General features: G+C 42.5%; 1 protein-coding gene and 1 long non-coding RNA gene across 10 annotated transcripts in view; one reads left to right on the top strand and one right to left on the bottom strand.

The window, feature by feature from the left end:
• Positions 1-20,857, bottom strand: part of LOC107220191 (protein prickle) — a 115,778-nt gene that overhangs the window by 20,227 nt on the left and 74,694 nt on the right. The window contains exon 1 of one of the 9 annotated variants that reach the window (XM_046740778.1): positions 4,268-4,308. The exons of the other annotated variants lie outside the window; for them this stretch is intronic. Coding sequence (XP_046596734.1) covers positions 4,268-4,302 — 35 coding nt within the window. The 5' untranslated portion in view covers positions 4,303-4,308. Of the gene's footprint in view, positions 1-4,267; positions 4,309-20,857 lie in introns of those variants that run through there. 9 annotated transcript variants of the gene reach the window in all.
• Positions 724-20,857, top strand: part of LOC124294638 — a 69,176-nt gene continuing 49,042 nt past the window's right edge. The window contains exons 1-3 of the long non-coding RNA XR_006904562.1: positions 724-1,061; positions 1,195-1,648; positions 4,807-5,021. This is a non-coding gene — a long non-coding RNA (uncharacterized LOC124294638). The remainder of the gene's footprint in view (positions 1,062-1,194; positions 1,649-4,806; positions 5,022-20,857) is intronic.

Below are 20,857 nucleotides of genomic sequence, written 5' to 3'. Positions count from 1 at the left end.
TTATAGGTATAACAATGTGCGCGCAGCAGCAAATGGGCCTTTAAAAACGGACTTAAATTCTCCTCGCCGTTCTGCCGAGCTCTTAGAAATCTCAGGTGGTCCGTAGTAATTAAAAAAAAAAACAAAACAAGGAAAAAACGGAGAAACCAATTCCTAGAACCTCTTACTCCACCATATAATTTTCAAAGTAACGTCATCGTGCCGTAAACCTCCCTACGTATACAGTGCGTTCAACAGTACGTTCGGTCGGTCATTGCTGGACAGACTTTCGGTTATGTTAAAAAAATAACAACGTTCCATCAGCCCTTGAAACGCGTGAAAACGTGTTTCTTCTGAAAGGAAAAACGAACTCGCGAAGGTGAACCAAAGCAAAGGTGATTATTGCCGTCCTAAATTCCCGGATTAATTGGCGACACGATTCCTGCATCTCTTGAAAACACCTTCCTCTTCAGATTTGCGAGGACATTTTTAACGCCGCTATTCCCTCTCCTTTGATCCTTGCAGCAACGACATGCCGCCGTATCTGGCAATTGCTCACACGTGTTAGCTAACGTATCGCCAAGTTTAACATGCGAGTATGTGTCGAGCTTGCAAACGCACGTGCAGCAGTGGGTGGGTAGATTGCTTTGCTCCTGCAGGAGAGCAGCGGCCGTATTAGCACGACAATTCTAATAGACGAATTATCCCTCTGAATCTGGGAACTCCGACCCTTACCTGCAGCGAGATAACTGGAAGCTTCTTTCACGGTGCAAGTACCGAAATTATAAAAAAAAAAGCTCTTAGACCTCGATCTTGTTTCGTTTCTAATCACTTTTGAACGTTTCTAATCACTTTTCTAGTAGATTTGTTCCGTTCAGCTCTGAGATGCAGATCATTTTCCAGGAAGTTATATACGATATCTCCTCAAGGAAAAGAGCCCCAAGAGTCAGAGCGTAAGAATGAGCTGATAGCGATGATTGATTTGTCATCGATTGTCGGGTGTTCGATTGCTGAACGAGGAATCCGGCGTTCCGATACACTGGCTAATGGAAAAATACTGCTCTTTAACATCTCGGTTAAAGGTACGCTGACAATGAGAGAAAACTTTTAGTCCCGGTTACCGCTCAGTCCTTAACTATTTTCATTTTTTACCACGATCGAAAAATTTTTTTACTCAATTTTTCTAGTAACTGTAACAAATGAAATTTTTCTCAGTGTATAATTATACTTCGCCACGTTAACACGTCCAAGGAGTTTGTTAATTGGACCATCGAGAGGAGCGACCGCCGCAGTTGCCTAACGATGCTGCAGACGCATTACTATCAATTAAAAGGGCAATAATGTTCCTGCAGGTTCGGCGACGCCGTCCGTTCGGCCATCGCAGCACCCTGTTTAAGGTACTCGAACTGCACAGAGAGAACGGAGCGGAGTTAATCCTTTGTGCAGGACCTTAGCCGGCGCTCCGCGTTGAATTTGGGTAGGTATGCTAATTTCCTTAGTGCTTCAAGCCGTTCATAACGTAGTTAGGAGCCGGGGTGGGAGAACCGGAGGCAAGGAGCGCCCCAAAGAGATATCCTAGGTGAGAGCAGCCCCGAAGGCGCAAAACTCATTCCAAAGAGTCCGAAGGTGCTCGAAGAAAAGAGCCTAACAAACTCCGCAAGCCTCGAAGGTATATATATATGTTTCGTATTGCAGCCTTCGAGAACGACTGTCTTAAATTTGGTCAGTTCCTTCCTTCTCTCTCCCCCCATCCCCCGTTTTTTTTTTTTTTTTTTCATACCGGCTGTATTTCGATATGCTAATTCCAGCAGACTCGAGGAGAAAGAAGAGCATTTGTCCAAAAGTTGATACTAATTGGTCCTTGGGGCTCCCTTCGTTCGAAAGTTAGCCGCTACGCCGGGACGATTCTGCATCTTCATCTTCGTGAAACTTTCTCCTTTTTGTTTTGGCCATTTTTTAGCCACCCTTCTCTCTGTTACTCTACAAAATTCTCGTCCTCCTGAATGTCGTATCTGTTGCCCTTTTCAAATAATGCACTGTAACTATTCGTGATCTTTCTTATTACGACGAATTTGTTTTTCGAACAGATAAAATTGTTTATTCTTATTATCAAGTAATGATGCTCGGAGATGAAACTTTGGTCCGGAATGAAAACGGATTCTTTGATTTCTCGGTAAATCTGTCACGTACTCTGTATCAGGTATACGTGACATTGAGACATTGAGGCATCGTCGGATGGATTATAAAGGATCTGATCCGTGTCATTCGATCTCAGTTTTTATTATACGAACCGTAACGACACTCGCTGTAATCTACGATACCAATTGCATTCCCTCACCGAATCTCAGCTCGAGTGAGTCGTTATTCGATGGAGCGGTTTAAGCGTGTGCGTGAATGATCCTACACGATACGAGAATTATTCCTGTGACACAAAAGCGTCCACGATGGGCTCAGAGACACGGGATAATCCTGGAGTCTGGGAGTCTTGAGATTTCTAAACTGTAGGCGAGTTTGGTTCGGGCCCAAGACAATTTATTACTCGTGTCCGATAATGACACGATGCACGGTCAGGCCCGAAGCCCATTAGAAGGGATCCACTTGTTTCCCACCCTCTCTTTCCCTCTTTCTCTTCTCGCCCTGTTATAAATAATATTCAGATACAGGCACCCAAGCTTGTATGCATATTGATGGGTTTGAGGAAATATCAAAGGGTCAGCGTCCCGAATTTCCGTCAAGTCGCGGCGAACGCCGGGAATCGTCGTGGCACAGGCATACCAACGTAGGTGTAATAAAAAGCCAGGAAGAATCGCTTGTAAATTTCTAGAGGGTTGTAAGGCCGGTTGCAGGGCCTATCTGGAAGGCTGAATCGCAAATCGTGAATCATACGCGAGTCAGCCTGGCAAACTTTCGCTCCTTCCATCCTCCTCCTCTCCTTTCTCTCTTTCTCTCTCTCTCTCTCTCTTTGCAGCGTCGGTTAACTCGCGTAAATCAAGAAGGAAGTGAAGGAAGGGTTCAAAAGTAAAGACGCTAAATCAGGGGTGCGGACAGACGCTAGGTCGCCCCGCATAACGCTGCTGGATATGATTTACTATTTCTGACAGGATTAATAATTTCCAGGACTCGCCCGGGGTCTCCAGGACGCGCGGCGCCAGATGCTGCGACATTTTACCGCCTCCCCCAGACACTGTGTCGTCTCCTACGAGAATATTCATTTGGCAATCCGCGCCGTTCTTGTTTGCCGCGAAAAATTTCCACTCGTGGGAAAAACAAGTCTTGCATTATACATACGTTGCATAAACAGAGTGAATTGCTAACGACTGCGCGATTTAATGAGCGTACGCTAAAATTCTAAAGCAAGTGCAGTTGTTTTGTCAGGGTTACCAACAGTTTTGAGGTTGCATACATCGCAGCGACTTGTCATCTGAATTTACGAATGTTGGTCATTCTGAAAAAACAACTGCTTATTGCTCTCGAATTTTAGCGCACGCGCATTTCTGCGTGGCAGTTAATCCGTTCGCGTTTTTTTTTTTTTTTTTTTCTTACACTATAGTCAACAATCTTGATTTTCGTTTTTTACGATTTTTTCGAGATAGCCTGCACGTCAAATAATTATCAAATATACGAAGGAGGGTTGAAATTTTCTGACAAATCGATTGCCGCTATTTATTTTCTAGTATTATTCTCACATTGCGAGAAAAAACGTAAATTTTTCAAAGATGTCCGAAAGATCGCAAAATCGTTAAAAAAGTATTTCATCACTCGAACAAATTTTTTAGGCAATAATTTCATTTTAAAGTTAACGGATCAATTCGAGCATTGTCTGCAACTAAGATATTCACGTCACTGTAACTTTCTGCCGGAACCGTAATGCTACGAGACATATACATGCAGGATTTAGGGTTAAGGAATATCCCGGGGTACTAATCAAGTAATTAGTATCAGATCCCCTTAGGAGTTGGAAAACCGTGGATTATCAGATAATACCATCTCAGCATCGAGTAAACTGACTCGGAGGACTCGAAAACTTGAAGAGAGAGAGAGAGAGAGAGATTGAGAGGGGAGTGAGAGGGATCGGAAAGGTAGTTTATCCTTGTAATCCGGCGTGTAAGACGGTCTCAAGTTCCTCCTAAGACACCCAAGTTTCTCGGTGCGTGCCGCCTGTGAACCTGCGGCTATTCGAAGAAGTAAATGCCATAGCGAAGAAGAGGAGGAATGCCATGACATGCGGCTAAACATTGTAATACGTGCATAGACGCATAGGTGAAGGAAAGAAAAAAACGACGGCTACTCAAAGAACTCCTCATCCTGTCTTCGCCAAGCCATTTTCCCTCGTTCCGCGGTCTACAAAAAACCGCTACCATTTGTATTTATACATGGGTGAGAAAATGGGCGTGACGGGAAACCCGCGGAGACACTTATATCGCGTATTAGATATGTTTATACACGGAACGGTGTGTATCAACAGCGATACGAACGTGTGACAAGGACGGTCACCTTACACACCTGTAAATGTAAACAAGACCCCTCTGAACACTCAAATCTGGTGTTGTAAATTTTGACAGTATCAATCTGGACGCCGAACGGTTAACACGGCTTCCAATTCTCCTTCGCGTTTGCAAACAAAACGATCTTAATGACGGATCGGCGCGTTTTCGAGCGAAGGTGATCCAAAATGGCGGCGGCAGGTGATCCGGGCGGTATAATGATTTCGGTGAAATTAGCAAATTATGATGTAAAAATTTGGTTCCTCTTGTTCATTTTTCTCCTCGTTTGATTCCGAGGTAAGGATTTGTAATGTGAGATTCGCGTGTCGTTTCGTGTTTGCAGCAGACGGGAGGAAATTAATTCTCTGTTTTCAAGAGGCTCGCGTAATCACCGCGACAAATTGAAGGATTGCCGCTGCTGCTGCCGCTGTGGTTAAACACCCGAGCCGGCAAAAAGTGTAGGATGTGAATAAAAAACGATGTGCTATCCGCTCCGTACCTTCGGGGGACAGGAAACAGGACTCCATGGATCCGCAAGAATATCGAGGACCTCGATGGGTGAGTGCATCTCTTGTTAATCGGCTAATTCAGGATGGTGGATGATATTTTTGGAGCGTTAGGTGGTGGTCACAGCTATAAATGAACAGGCCTCGTCAGTCGGGTTAATGGAATTTATAAACAACCCTGGACACCCTCCGCGCCATGCGTTAAACAGCTGGGAACTCGAATTATTATCCTCGCTCCGCATTCCGGGCGTCGAAAAATTCCTGGGATTATTTTCCTGAAATTATAGTCTGCGCTCTGACCCAACCGTTGTGTGTTTATTGTCTTTTTGTTACAAATAACGTGGTCGAGAAATTTATCATTCGACGTTCGGTTGCTCGAAGCTGTATTTTTATAGCTGCAGTCTGCACACTGGGAAAAATTTCATTTGTCACGGTAACTAGAAAAATTGGGTAGAACAGTCATCGTTAGAAAAAAAGTGTTTGAATATTGTTGGAATTAGGAAAAACGAGGTACGCGTAAACATTTTCCGCTGATCGTCGATCCTTTTTTGGTAATTGCAACGCGAAATCAGTTTGTTAGGTTTACTTTACTTTTTTAGTTAAGCAAGGCTTTAACGTCAATTTATCGTTGCACGAGCGTTAAATTTTCGCAACAGTTGCAAGAAAATATAGCAAGAGTGATCGTAATGAGAAAGAATAGTAACGGATACTAGACTTTCTAGTAACGGCTATAAAACTAATTTTCATTTTCTACCTGGAAGCATATTTTTCGATCGTGGTAAAAAATGAAAATAGTCAAGGACCGAGGGGTAATCGGAACTAAAAATTTCTCTCAGTGCAGAACGAGGCTGAAGCTAGCAGCCGGAATGAAAATTTTGTGAAATAGCTCAAACCCCGAATACTTTTATAGAATTATGAGGTAAAAACCGGACCGTATTTTTCTATTTCCAAAAGGTTTAAACACGTTTGGCTGCTGGCTTTGGCTGCTTGTAGCTTCAGTTTCACGTGTGCAGGGGTTTACGATTATGATTGGTACGACTCCCGGAGGCCTCGTTTGCTCACGTGTAACCCGCTCTCGTTCCCATCACGGTATATAAGGAGGAATAACTTTCGGTGTACATCGAGATATTAATTACTACAACGGGTCTCGACTTTCAACCCAATTTAGAAACAAGCCTCTCATTTACATACAAGTATCGTTACACATGCCGCCCTCCCCCTCCTCTTCAGCCTACCGGGCAACCAACTCCTCGTCATGGTATTTCGTTTTCACATTATTTCGGCCCATTACTTTGCCCTGCGACGTACGCGGCTTTATTGCATCCGCGTCTATTGCTATTTCACGGTTCAAAGTTCGCCGTTGCATTCCGAGGATCTCGGTGCATCGCATCTTCCGCGAGCCAAGCGCCGTGCGATTTTATGTATTTTCTTTCGCTCGTTCTACAACACCTGAATTCTAATCCTGTTATTCATTTTGTTGGGAAATTCATGATCCGGGATAGGTCGGTTAGTCTTTATTCGATGGTACCGAAACGTCAGAAAATACGCTACCTGCAATAATTATGAGAAATTCAGTTCATTTTTATTCATCACTGTTACACGTATAAGTGAAAAATATGCAAATGTATTTGAAAAAAAAAATGCACATTTACATGGATATATCTGAACCCTGTGAATTTTGATGCGAATTAACTGAAATGATTTTATTTGTATGGAAAGCCGGTTTTTTTCTTTTCAATCACAGCTGGAAATTTTTTTCATAGTTTCAGTAAAATGTTGAAAAAAATTTACTAGTTGTGGATAAATTATCTTGCCATGTTCGAAATCGAAAATAATATACAAGAAATTAGGTACTGAGAGAATTCTACGTGAGAAGATATTTAGATGACAGTCTAATAAATAACGTTTCGATTCCTAAACCACGAAAATCACTGAACGGTTCACTGTTTTTTTGTACCTATCGGATAAAATAAACAACAACACTGGATCCACTTTATTTACTGGCTATATTTTGCTTGCTCAAATAAATATCAGTTATCTCGATCAAGCTCTTATCTCTGTCTACACCCAAAATATAGCAGCTTAACTTTATGCTACTTTATCATGGTTTTTTTTTTTTTTTTTTTTAATTTACGATTTTGTTGAAACAAAGTTTATTTCAAATGTAAACAAAGTTATTTACTGTAACTGAATCTCGAGCGGGTTGATATACGACTGAAAGAAGAGAAAACCAGATAAGAGGTGTACGAAAAACGAGGAACGAATAAATTGAAGTATAATATAATCATATCGATGCGGCAAGATCTCAGCAAGGAATTTTTACTCCCACTGTACCAAGAAAGTTTCTTATAATTCTGCAGTGGACGTTTTCAAATGTCGTTTAAATTCAGGGGAAAAAGGACGAGACATCGCGAGCGAGTGTGAAATTAGTTTCGTAAACTTTTCTAATGTCAGGACGCAGTCGGTTCTGAATTATAGCGTAGCTTTAGGAGGAACAGCAAGCTCTTCGAAACGGCATAAAGCCACGTTGGATGGCAGGTAGAGCCCCTAGATGCCAGGAGAAACACTCGGTACGTTGTTGGTCGTGAAAGACTCGTCGTCAATCGTTTAAGTAATCGCTTAAGCCCCTTCCTCCCTTCACCCCCCCCCCCCCCCCCCCACTCGAAATTTAACGAGGCGTCGTCATCTCTGCGGTAATTTAATCAAGTCGTAATTAATGAACCCCTGCTGCGCCTTGGAGGTCCTTCGCGCTCTTACTTCTGTAAGCCTTGAGATCAGGATTTCCAATACTCCTGAAAACTCGCAACCTTTCTCACTTCCCTGCAATGATAGCTGCCGCCTGTTACGGCGGTTTAACAGCGCTTTGCGTATTTCGACCTTATTTTATGCTCCCTGAACTCGGATTTAGTGCTGAACAGAATTGAATAACAGTTTCGGATATTTCTTTGAAGATGGTTTTTCAAACATCGTTTCAAAACCGCTCGAAATTGTTTAATCGCGGTTAGCACTGACTTCATAATTCTTTGTGTTGAAGAAACCGGTTTTTAACGTACAAAAACAGTTCAAAAAATTTTACGGTAATACGGTTGTTGAGTATAATTTCATTGCGATGCATGTAATGTGATAATTTGACCACTTTTGTAGCTAAAGTAATTCGGCTGTTTAAAAAAAATTATCGCGCACTTGTTAATTGGAGATGGAAATTTATGAAACATTTTATACTGTTCACAAAGCGTGTGAATTATTGATTATTTTTTTATTTGTTTTTTTTTTTTTTTTTGTCTTACGATAGTATCAAACATAATTATACTTGGCGTAAATTGTTAATTGATTATTTGAGGAAAAATGAATCATCGACTGGATCAAATTGGTTCTACACGGGGTTAAAAAAAAAAAGTTCAATTCAGAGTCGAACCGACGCTGGTGGAAGGGTCGTATGATCAGGGGAGGTTTAGGAGGCGTAAAGCATGTTTTTCACGAGCAGACACACGAATCGGCCGGGGGATGAAAGTCGTGAGAAACGTTTCTTGCAATCTTGACTCTGTTCTCATACACCGCCCCTGGTAACCCCCCGTTAAACGGGATGCTCATGCACCCCTTGAACCTCTCTCTCGAGAAGTCTTTAACTTTATTACGCTTTTTACGCATTCATAACGTTTATGTTGCTGCCGGTATGGGAGCGGAGCAAAGGCTGCTCGCAGGTACGAGGATTCGGGAAAACGTTGCTGAAAAAGATGCGAGGAGTAAGCTTTCGTGTCTAAAAAGAGAATCCACCTACCCTCCGGTGCGTTTTACTTAAGCGTTTACGAGAATTTTATCTCGCGCTTGAGAGCCTGACGAACAACAGACGCGTCAAAATCTGCGCATATTTTTTCTACCTTTGAAGCTTTCGGACGTACAAAAGCTTGCAAAAAAAAAAAAGAAAAAGGAAACGTTGAAACACAGTATTTGCTGAGAGAAATGCGACACGTTCACGATTGACGTGAGCAAGGATTCTCCTTCTCTCTTCTTTCTTTCCGCGGGGGTTTTAGATAAAACGATACGGTCACCACCGGCCGTGCCTTGAAGGAAATAAATGAGGCTCTCATCGGGAAAGATACGTAGGTACAAGAGATCATGGAGAGATCGGGTGAGCTGCTGCACAATGGGCCAAAATGCAACAATGGAAATGTCATTACTGCCGGCTGCCCCTTGTGCCAGGGGAGCTTGGCAGGGCGGTTGAGCTTTCATGAAAATATTATACCTAAGGAGGTATTCCTTTGTCCCCTGATTTTGTGAGAACCAGTCGTCTCTTTGCGTGTTTGCACATCTCGAAACCTGCGGAGAGAAATTTGACAACTCGACCCGTGACGTGGGTACTGAAAATGAATTCGTTATGCGAGTCTCATCTCCGTCTCTTTCTTTCTCCTCCTCCTCCTCTGCTTCTTTAGTCGTTAAATTTTTATATGCGTGCCCACGTTATAATACGTTACAGACTCGATAGATCCTACGTTGAAACGATGCCTAACGAATTAACGGCGGTACCTGCACGCGATGTACGAAACACGAAAAATTGCCATGTGTTTGTAAGAAAAAGCCATTTCAAGTTCTCCGTACCTTCACCTAATTGCCTCAGGGTCGAGGAATTGTTAAATTCGAATCTTTCACCGCGAGGATTTTAACTTACTGCTGAAATTGCCGCAAAAATGTATTTCCAGAATAATCAATCGAGTGGCAGGAAAATCTGCACGATTTCTAGACTACTTGTAATTCTGCTTTCAAATTGTACGGAAGAAACATCTTAGATGAATAGATCGATGACAGGTTGTTTGATAAGAATTACACTTCGTAAACGTATACATCGGTATGTTATAATCCGTAACAAAACCGTGACCAAAACCATCGCTCCGCGTTTTTGCCTCGCAAATCTGTCTCTCCCCTCCGTTTCGCTTATTCATGGCAAGGGATTACGGAGCAAAACAGGGGGTGGAGATGATTATCGGAAGCGATATATCCGCCGGCTGTGGTCAAACGAGCCTTATCAGAAGGACGACGGGCGTCGCGACGTCGGGTTGCTGGACCAGTGCCTGCTGTCCGAATTTCGCAGCGTGTTTCACCCCCTTTTCACCCGGGATTTTGCCGGCGCTATCCCGTATTCGCGATATTTTAGTTCAAATTTAACCGGCCGGAGGCTACTGCCTGATTTAGTGCCAGAAGTTTACCGCCGCCGCCGCCGCCGCCGCCTGGGGGCGTACGGGAGATACCAACTGCGATAAGCTAAATGCCCCAGGTTCTACGTATATTGGCTACCAAGTCCGCCCCCCTAATACGCAAGCCCACATCTACTCTCGGGACAAGTTCCATGGGACTCCATATCTAATATCCAATGTCGTCGTTCGGCTCAAACTTTGCTTTACGAGCCTCTCGCGGGTCGGTTTAATACAAGTTCATAGTTCGTGAATGCTTGGCTATAAGGCTGCCATTGTCCGACTGTTTCCACCCTAAGAATTCACGCTTCTTGCTTTTTCACGAGGTATATTAATAAAAAGAAAATATCGGTGAAAATATCATTGCGCGATTGTACGAGAAAATTTTTTTCAATATATCTCAGAGTGCCGAAATTAAATATTTAGATTTTGATAAACAGTTTTGCTACATTATTCGAAGAGAGTCTACTGTATCTTTATTGAAATTAACAATGAAATCAATTTCGTTGTGACACAGTGATCAATTCAAAGTTTCCTAGTATTTGTATGGTTTATTATGGTACTCTACGATGAAGGGTGGTCCTTATTTGGAGGTCGGAAAAATTTTCATTGGGACGCCTCCCAGATCTGTTCGAAGTCGTTCGAAAAAAAAATCTGTGTAAAGTTTTAAGCCTCTACGTCAACTGGAACGCGTGTCGCTAAGCTCCGAAAGTTTAAAATGCAAAATACGTGTATACGTAGTTTTTATAACTAGTTATTCCGCTTTGTGTGACTTTGGTATGAATTAAGGAACCGGTTTGAAACTTGGGAAATTTGAAAATTTTATAATTATTGCTCCCTTGTATGTAAGCCTAATAAAAGTGATGCTATTAAGCTGATATGTAAAAAGAAACATATTATAAAATTGTGATGAAATTTTGAAATTTTTGGGGTTTGTTCCTTATCACTGTAAACAACAACTCTGCCAAAGTTATATAAAACGAAATAACATTATGAAACCTACATGTATGTTACCATCCAAACTTTCCGTGCTTAACGGCACTTGTTCTAATTAACTTAGAGGCTTGAAACTTTACACAGCTTTTTTTTTGAATCACTTGGAACACAGACCTGGGCTACATCCTAATGAAAATTTTTCCGACCCCCAAATAAGAACCACCCTATTTACGCAATACGCATCGTCATGGCAGAGGATTCTTTTTTTCCCCGTGTAGGGAGGATATTTTTGATTCGTCAGTGTTTGGAATGAAAGTTGTTTTTTTTTTTTTTTTTTACACACGTTTTACACAGTTTGAACGAAGCCCAAGGAATTGGAGTAATTTTTGATGTTAAGGAAATTATACGTGCTGAAAGCAGTCCGATATTTTCTAAATTGATCCGTGATTTTACGCGTACGCGAATACGAGTGAATAGTAAAAAAAGAAAAAAAATTAAAAAAAATAAATGAATAAAATAAATACAAACATAGATATATTCACATGGATAGGTATATTTTCTTCTTCTCTGGGCCTGGAATTTATGCCGGAAAATCCAGCCTATCGTTCGCCCCGCGCAATTTCCGTTTTTGAAGACGTCCTAAATTTCTACCGCAACCGCGTACGCGATAAGGATCGCCGTGCAACTTGTCTCTCCCTCGTTTCCGTGTAGAACACGCCTAGAAAATCGTATATCGTAGCTGAGTGACGAGTCCTCTCCGCCTCTTCCAGGTTTCTGGAGCTTTCAACCGTCAGCTTTCCGTCTTTCCCGTCTTCCCTCGGTAGATCCTTAACTCCGGGCGTGTTCTTGGCGGGGGGGGGGGGCGGAGGAGGACGTCAATATCTCCTCGCCCTGCCAAACGCCGAGACTAGGTGCAGGAAAATAGATAAAGCAAACCCCACTCGGCGTAAACTAGATTTTGCATTAGCATACGGTTTAAGAGAGGCAAACGGTTAACTATGAAGGAAAGGGGAGGAGGGGGGAGGGGGGGGGGGGGGGTACGCCCCAAGTCGGAACACCCTGCAAGCTCTACAATCACCCCTGCAACGCTCAGCGGTGATGAGTCCCTGCGAATTTTACGATAGTCTACGCGAAGCCGGATTCGAGATGCTCTCTCCAAGCTTGCGCCGCGTGCTTTACGACCCCGAGTCAGATTTCATTTTAGTTAAGCGAAAACCGTCGGCCGCTGCTCACGGAGAGTCGGTGAAAATTAGCCAGCGCGTCAAAATTCCGGCCGTGTTGCATAAAATTCAGCCAGAATTTTCGAATTCTTTATACACCCCGTTATCGGGGTTCATTTTCTTTTATTTACGGACCGATCGCTCTTATCGAAATAGGATGTATACCCAAAGATGTAACCTTGCAGCTGCGTACAGGGGAGATAAATAAAGTTAACTCGGAGAATACCGGAGAGATTTTACGATCGGCCACTAAACATCCCCTAAATTAATTGGCCCCTTTGAATCGCCCACCCGCCGTATACGGACAGTAAACGAAATTCACCCCCGTAGAGTATATCTTTGTCCTTATGTGCGTAGGTTTGTGTGTGATATAAGACGCGGCCTGCAACTCCGCAGACAATGTCCTGGGTTCGACTTGAATGCCGATAAAATACGACTCTCCGAATACTGAGATCGTGAGGGGGAGGGATATCGATAAAAAAAAAAAAATAAAATAAAATAAAGGAGACTCCGCGAAGAAAGTTTACGACTGGTTAACGGGAAGTTATCGGTACCGGAGTCAATATCACCGATAGTATACACCCGAAATGTGTTACCTATAAATATCGGGCACGAGTTACGCTCTTCGAAAGAAAAACTCTCCAGGCGCATAACCACCTGTGCTTAATGCGAGCTTCCGCGAGTTTTTTTGCCGCCGTGCAAGGCTGTAGCTTTCCTCTGCTACCCTCCGATTTTTCAAAACCCTCGCTTTTCTTCTCTACTTTAATCGAATAAAAGAGTGAAGAATGGGCTCGCAGGTTATTTCGATATAGAATCGGTAAAAACTGTCATAATTTATCTCCGCGCACAATTTTACCGTCACGCAGGCGTTGAGTCAGGATCGAAGGAATCAACTACTTGGCAGTGCATTACATACATCCCAATATGACGCAGTTACAGAAAATCCGTTTATACACACCCTGACAGTATTTTCGATTGCCCACTTCGTTCAAGAGATATGTGGAGGGTAAAAATGTGGGGGAACTATATTTTTGATATATTACAGGTCTACAGTAAACACTCGTGTATAGTATTATCTATATGTGCTATTATTGTTACTATTCTTATCATTTTTCATTCGCACTACAACTCGTGAGTCGAGTTCTCGCGACCGTAAGGAAAAGGACGCCTTTTCATTACAACGCCTTAATTAAAGAAGACGAAGGAGAGACGGCGGCGACATTCAATTTCTCCTAATTTCGTATTCCTTCACTGCAGCGGCCAGGCGTCCCTATGAATTAATTTGAAAGCTCGTAAGCCGGGCTTTCCGAGTATAACTGAACATCGGTAACCCTGGACCAGTTTCTCCTGTGCATATAAATTTCATCGCTACCTCGCGCGGTGAGGTGAATTAAAATGTGCATAACGTGTACAATAATATACGGTGAAAATTGGCGAGGTAGCCTGCGTCTCGTTTACACGTAAATAAAAAAAAAAAAAATGGGGAGGGCAAGTGGCGAACGGATCAGGGGTGGCTAGACGAACTCGATCAAAAAGAAATCCAGATTTAATAGAGATTCTGGAGTCCCTCCTCCTCCGACTTTGGTACCCCCGGGACCCTACGTCAGCATATTGCATTATTATCGCGCATGACTTATGGCATCCCATATTCAATATGAGAACCGTGCGAGGATTCGATAAAGTTACGGGCGTCCCAGCCAATCCCTGTCAAAGTAGAGAACTGCGTATTTACCCGCATTCCTTCGTCCAATTTCAGAGCTTCGCAAAAGCCTAAATTGAATCGACGACGCGGTGTTCCAAGTACCGTTTTCACACAATTTTATTTCCTTCCATGCACGAAAATTCAAAGAAACTTTGACGGGTTCGAATAAGGAAGTTAACGAAGGAAACGTGATCTCGAAAACTTTTTAAACTCGTCTAGACCGAGATGAATGTTTTTTTACATTGAAAACCGTACCCGTGTAACAAAAATTGATCCCTTTCACGGATCTTTATGCAGATAGGTAGATGACAAATTTGGGGATCCAAGTAACCGTTTGTTCAATGGATCTAATTTTGATTTTTGTTAGAAGTTGAAATTTTTCAACGATTTTGAATTTGAAAAGTTTTGTGTTTCGCGTAAATACCCGACTGCGAGAACAGCTGGTATAAAAAAAATTTTCTCCTCCCAGGGAAAGAAGGGGTAATTGGATGTTACAATTCGTGTTGAAAATGCGAGTCTCTGCGGTCAGACGTATGCCTTTTTCTCTCTAGGGAAAAAAAAGAAAAAAAAAAAAAAAAAACTGGAAAAGTCTGGATATCGTAATCAGGGTAGGGAAGGAACGGGAAGGGGGAACGAAGGCTCGGGGAGGTTGGTTAACGCTCCTGCTTTGTATTCGTCGCGCGGTGTTAAAGTAGGGGAGGGCAGAACCCCGGGGTCGTGATTGAATCTATAGGGTTCTGGCCACGGTCCGGCGAAACACCCTTGGCATTTATATATACGACGTTGAACGCCGTGGTTCTGGACAGAAATAGTTTTATTATGGGGCGGGGTGGACCGTATAACGTCGTGAACGCACTGCCGCCCCATGAACCCCCCATCGCGTCCTCGGATATACGTATATCGTTACTTTCTTGGACCTCGGAGCATGTGCTGTTGACGGTTACGTTCAACGCCTTATTTTTATCACCGACGCAACCGATGACTCAGTTTTTCAATACCGATAAATTCTGCGCACTCCCATTTTTTTTTTCGCGACATTCATTTATTTCATTGGGTGCAGATTCTTTCGTTATAGTCCGATCGTTGAAACCACCGTCGAAGTGCAGGCTTGGAGCACTTTTTTTCAGATATATCTGTGCGGCTGCGTTGGAAATTTAACCTTCCTGTAGGAGCGATTTATAGAAGTAGAACTTTTGTTTTTAGTTTGAATTTGAAAATAATTTGGTCTTTGTAGCCAAAAAAAATAATGTACAATTTGTATGTGTGTACGAAGCAGAAGTGTCTACGATAATTAGGCCGTATTTCTTTCTCGTCATCAATTATAAGTCTCAAATTTTGCAAATTGTCAATCTGGCGTGCAAATGTGAGGTTTTCGTTGATTCAGAGACTCTGCTTTATAAATTATTACATCCACCTGCAGAATCGTAATTAATCCAAAGGCTCGATTCCATTAGGGAATAAGCTTGATAAAAAAAAAAATCAACGAAGTATTGAAAAGAAGGAATGACTAAATTCTTGGCTTTTGGAGGGCTTGAGTTCAACCCCTTAATCAACGTTTCAACGCTGATGGGTTTAATTTGACTGACGGGGACGGGCCGCGATGCGTTTTCCGGTTGTATCCGCGTTGGGTTTACAATGGAAGATTGGACACCAGCCGAGTATCACGTCATCCATCACCAAACCGTTCAATCGTGGCTCAGACCTGCAGCGAATGAACAGCCCAGCTTTGATTTACGACGCTGCGTAGCGCCGGGTGCTTTTTACGTTTTTCATTTTTGTTTTTCTTTTTTATCAAACGCTAGTCATTACAGCGAACAAATACGCCAGTAACACTCTGACCACTTTCTTTTACGAAGAAGAATCTCTCTCCTCTGCTTCGCTGTGCAACGCGCGCTTATCTCTCACACTCTGCTGCATTCCCTGCCGCACCTCGCGCTTCGCCATTCTATCCCGCGTTTTTTTTCTCTCTCTAGGTATTCGGTATGCATGCGGCAGCAAGTTTTTCCTACCGTCGGCAATCTTTGAATACTTTGAATACCCATTGTTTGATAATTTTCTGTGAAAACAACTGCTGGTTGCGTTTTTTTCGGTAGCACAGAAATGCAAGGCTTTAATCACATTTCACATTCAATTTACGGTCAGCGAGATAAGGGAGAAACGGAGAAGGAAGCCAATGGAAGCGTTCCGCCTGTGAGCAGGCAACTTGAGTTACTGGAATGCATTTAGCCTGCGATCAGGCAATTCGAGTTACCAGAATCCATTCCGCCTACAAAAAGGCAACTCGGGATACTGATGTGCTACGACACGCTGACAACAGGCGCACCGCTATCTAGCCTGACTCGTGCGATTGTAATTGAGTCGATTTTTGTATCGTGTCACGCTTAATCGACGGAAGTTAACGTGTTTATGGCTGGAAGGGAGAAAAAGAGCGAGACCCTGGGAGGGCGAGTGAATTAAAAATTCGCTAGTCCCACTAATTAATAGTTTTCACCCATAAATTTATATGCTTTTAACGCCCGCGTTCCGCGCGATCGCAATTAACGTTATCGGTACTCGTATACCGAGATCGCGGCTGCTTCTCGTTTTACGACCACGTGTCAACATCATTTGCGAACTCTCCTCCATTCGCTCTGACCGCTTGCAAGGATTTAATTACCAACCCTTTATAAATTCCACTTCATTTTTCATATTCATCAGTCACTACAGCGTCATTCCGATCCACGACCATCTTCCTGGAGCATAATAAAGCCGATTTCACTCCAAGCGTATATTTTCTTTATACTAACTTCCGACGAAAGGTAAATTTTAACGTCGATGAAAATTATTTCGAATACCGCGATAGCATTCTGATTTAAAATGCAATTACACCGAGACTTGCATGCGAAAATTGCTGCTCAACGCCAGCAGATATACAACCGACAATTCATTTTTTATCCCTTCGTTTTTAACACGTAGCTAAGATTGCCTATTTTCGAGGTTTGAGCGATGAGTTTCACGGAAAATTCCCGGTATATCCGGTAAAAATGAGTCCAGCATGCGGTGTTCCTGGGATAATGAATTAGGTTTGATTCTTTATACAATCTGGATCGAAAAAAAGGGAAGAGAATTTCTTCTTCAGCCCCCGAGGGAGGCGGGCGCAACCGAACTCGTTGATTTTTTCTTTATGTATCGATCGAGTCGCGAAGCGTGATTTGAGGGCTGTTTGAGAGACACGTAGTGCCATATCTTTGCGAGTCAAGGCACGCCGCGGAAGACATCTGTATTGTTAGGGGCTCCCGTAGGATTGGGATATTGTCTATCTCGTTCATTCGAGGCGTTTGGTATTCAGCTCGCAAGCCTCCATCAAAACTTATTCGCCGCAAGCGGTGAAACTTTGATACGGGACGCCCGACCGCCTTATTGGATTTCCAGCTTCCGAAGCCCTCCGGAGGGATGGGATTTTGAATCTTATCAAAATATCGATGAGACACAAAGAAAGAGAGAGAAAGAGCGAGACTTGCGTACGTTGATCCAAACTTGGTAGGAATTTTGAAGGGTATGCGTTTACGGCTTTGCCTCTTTTTTTTTTTTTTTTTTTTAGCCAGGGGTCGTTCCTTACCCCGTGTCTAATTACAAGGACCGAAATTCACGACCGAAAAATGACATCGCCTCAAATCCCTCCCCGCATTGTCTGCTGCAAAGATTATAAGGGCATTCCGGGAGACAAAAAGTCAAATGTGACTCGGGACATGTCCGCGCACCCTGTAGTGAAAAGAGCCAGCGTGCTCTCTTGGACTTTTCCCATATTAAAACTTCTCTTCTCCACGATATTAAAACATTCTTCGTCAAATATTTTCCGGTTTATGACGCGACCTTTCGCTTTTCCTTCCTCTAGCTTTCTCTACTACGCGCATTTGAAAATTTCCCTCGGCAATGTCATTTCATTGTCTGTACGTTTAACGCTTATTTTCTGTCGTTGGATTCAACTTCATGCTTAATTTCCTGTTCCCGTTGCGAGAAAATACTTTATACCACCTACATCGAAATGCGGGTGGGATTATGGTTGTTTTAATCAACGCAGGAGACGAAAAAGTGCATGCGTAAAGAATGATTTTAAATATGTAAAATTAATTTAATAACTGCAGTAGCAAATTCGTATTAATAGCCGGGTTCCTGTACAAACAAGATAATATTCTGCCACGGTGCGCAGCTTTTATCCCTAATATACACACGTGGATGTAGTAACATTAGCGGAGCTAAAGGATTATCCCTGCACAGGCATGCGACCTTTATACGTACGTTATACATATATTAATCCTGATTTACGGAACTACGGATTTTAATATACATAAGCCCCGACTGCAGGCAATTAATCCTGGCCTTCCGACCCACCCCCGTATTAATGCAATTTAAAATTAATTAATCACCCGCTACCCGTTGCACTTTTACCATTCAACCGATCCGCAAATTTTACTCAAAAGCGTCGGGCTTAAGCGCGAGCACCTATTTCTATAGGGTAATGAAATATTTCCGCCCTCCAGCCGTTCCTGCGTTAAATCGTTAAGGGATGAGCGTGTCGAGGACCATTGTACGGGGTGATAACCACTGGCCAAAGAGAGAAAGCGAGGGGATCCGTACATCGCCCATAAACATTTTACGATATACCGGACTTTGTTAATGAGTTTAACGATCATAATAAATTATTAATTACACGGTATATAAGCGTATTATATGTATTTACCTGATGGCCGCATATTTTATTTGGGGCCTGTAGATGTTTGGCATTTGCCAACGTAAACTGCCAGAAAAATACTGCGAAGGTGACAGACGCATTTTTCTTTTTACACCACAGTTTTTCTTTTTCAACTATAATATATATATATATATTTTTTTTTTGAACTCTTTGAATTGACTCGCCAGATTTCCGTCCCGCTTTTCTTTCGCTCGCTCGCTCTCGGCTCTGTGTATAGTTACTTTTTCTTTTTCAAACAACTCTCACTCACTCAGTTTGTATAATTAAATCTCGAAAGTTTAAATCAAGGCAATTTAAAATCCCGTTTGTCAAAAAGTTTTCCTACATTATTACAGCTACTGTAGCAGCCAGTTCTGTTTCTTTATATTTCTATTTTTTTCTCTTTCTTTTATTACTAACGATACTCTGTTTTCATTTATCTTATACACACAAACTTCAGATGATTCTTTTACAATATAGATATATATATGAATATTTCTTTATCACTGAACGGATATGCATTTTTCTCATTAATCAACGGAATAACCTTGAATCACATTATTTTTTCTTGTTTTTCATCGACCAGCGACGTGTTTTCAATACCCTTTGAAATTATCACACTGTACGGTAAAACGTCGACGTCACACCCCATGATAACGGGAGACGGTGGAGTGAAACAAAAACAACGCCAAGCCTTGGAATGTTATTAAAGAGAAAAAAAAAAATAAATAAAAATTAACATTCACCCCAAAACCAGCAAACAAAGTCCGAAACTGTTTACCGCCATCTCGTTACAGTTTTCACTCGCTTCTCCTCCTCTATTTTTTCACTCGTTTTCGTTCCTCTCCTTAAGGTTTTATAAATACCTTTCACCCCGTAAAAAATACAGACGTTAACCGCGTGTTTGGCTGGCAAAAATATCCGCGCGACGTTCTACCGTGAAAATAATAAAGAAAAAAAAAAGAAAAAAATTACCACCCGTTTTCATATTTTTCGTCACAGGTTTAATTTTAGTCTCTTTGTTCGCCGACGCGGTTTTTCTTTCTTTCGTTATTATCTGACGTTTCACACGAGGCAAACGGCGATGCTGCAGACGCGACACTATAAGCTTGGCCAACCAAACCTACCGACGAACCCCTTAAAACCTCGAAGCAGGGGGGGCCCTTCGAATATCCGATACTCCGCTTGCCACGGGGGCTGGACGGGGGTCGTTTCGCGGGGTCTGAAACACCGGTGATAGGGGGTTGCGCCCGTACACCATGACTAAGATATCGTCCGTGCTACACGACACGTGGACGCTCAAAGAACGCAACAAACGATGCTGACGGCCAGAAGAACCCGGGGGGAGCTTGTTAGTCATTCGATATCGCACGGCCTACCCCCTCCCCTGTTTCCCCTCATCTCCCAACACCTTTGCATCCCTTGCGCACATGTACGAGGGTCACAAAACGGACAGGGAACTAACGAAGAAAGGGGTTACAATGAGGGCAGCCTTATGCTTCTGCTTGTCTCTTTTTCTTTCCCTCATCGAGCGTCTCGCGTGTTTCGCGTTCGCGAGAGTAAGCTACTTTTTTTTTTTTTTTACCTCGATGTGTGAAATTTCATTTATTTTATTCTTCCGTTGACAGAAATATTTTAACGCACATTGAGAGAAAATTTTAGTTTCGGTTACCGCTCGGTCCTCAACTATTTTCATTTTTTACCAGAATTGAAAAAAATATAGTTGAAGGTAGAAAGGGAAAATTAGTTTTATAGCTGTTGCCGGAAAGTCCAGTATCCGTTGCTATTCTTTCTCGTTACGATCACTGTTTGCTAGATTTTCTCGCAACTGTTGCGAAAATTTAACGCTCGTGCAACGATAAATTGACGTTAAAGCCTCGTTTAACTAAAAAAGTAGAGTAAACCGAACAAACTGATTTTGCGTTGCATGATCAAAAAAAGAACGATAATAGCGCAAAATGGTTACGTGTGCCTCGTTTTTCCTAATTACAATAATGTAATTCAAACAGTTTTTTTTTTTCTCAGTGCAGCTTTGCTGGGTGGGAAGAGTTTGCGACTGTTGGAAATTCATTTTGATACCAATTTCTTATCTATGCAAGGTATCACGTACGAAGTTCGTAAATTCTTTGAACT

The sequence above is a fragment of the Neodiprion lecontei genome, chromosome 5, assembly GCF_021901455.1.
Source record: "Neodiprion lecontei isolate iyNeoLeco1 chromosome 5, iyNeoLeco1.1, whole genome shotgun sequence".
In the NCBI taxonomy this organism is placed as follows: Eukaryota; Metazoa; Arthropoda; class Insecta; order Hymenoptera; family Diprionidae; genus Neodiprion; species Neodiprion lecontei.
Note: the sequence above shows the minus strand (reverse complement) of the source record. Positions and strands in the feature narration are given on the sequence as shown.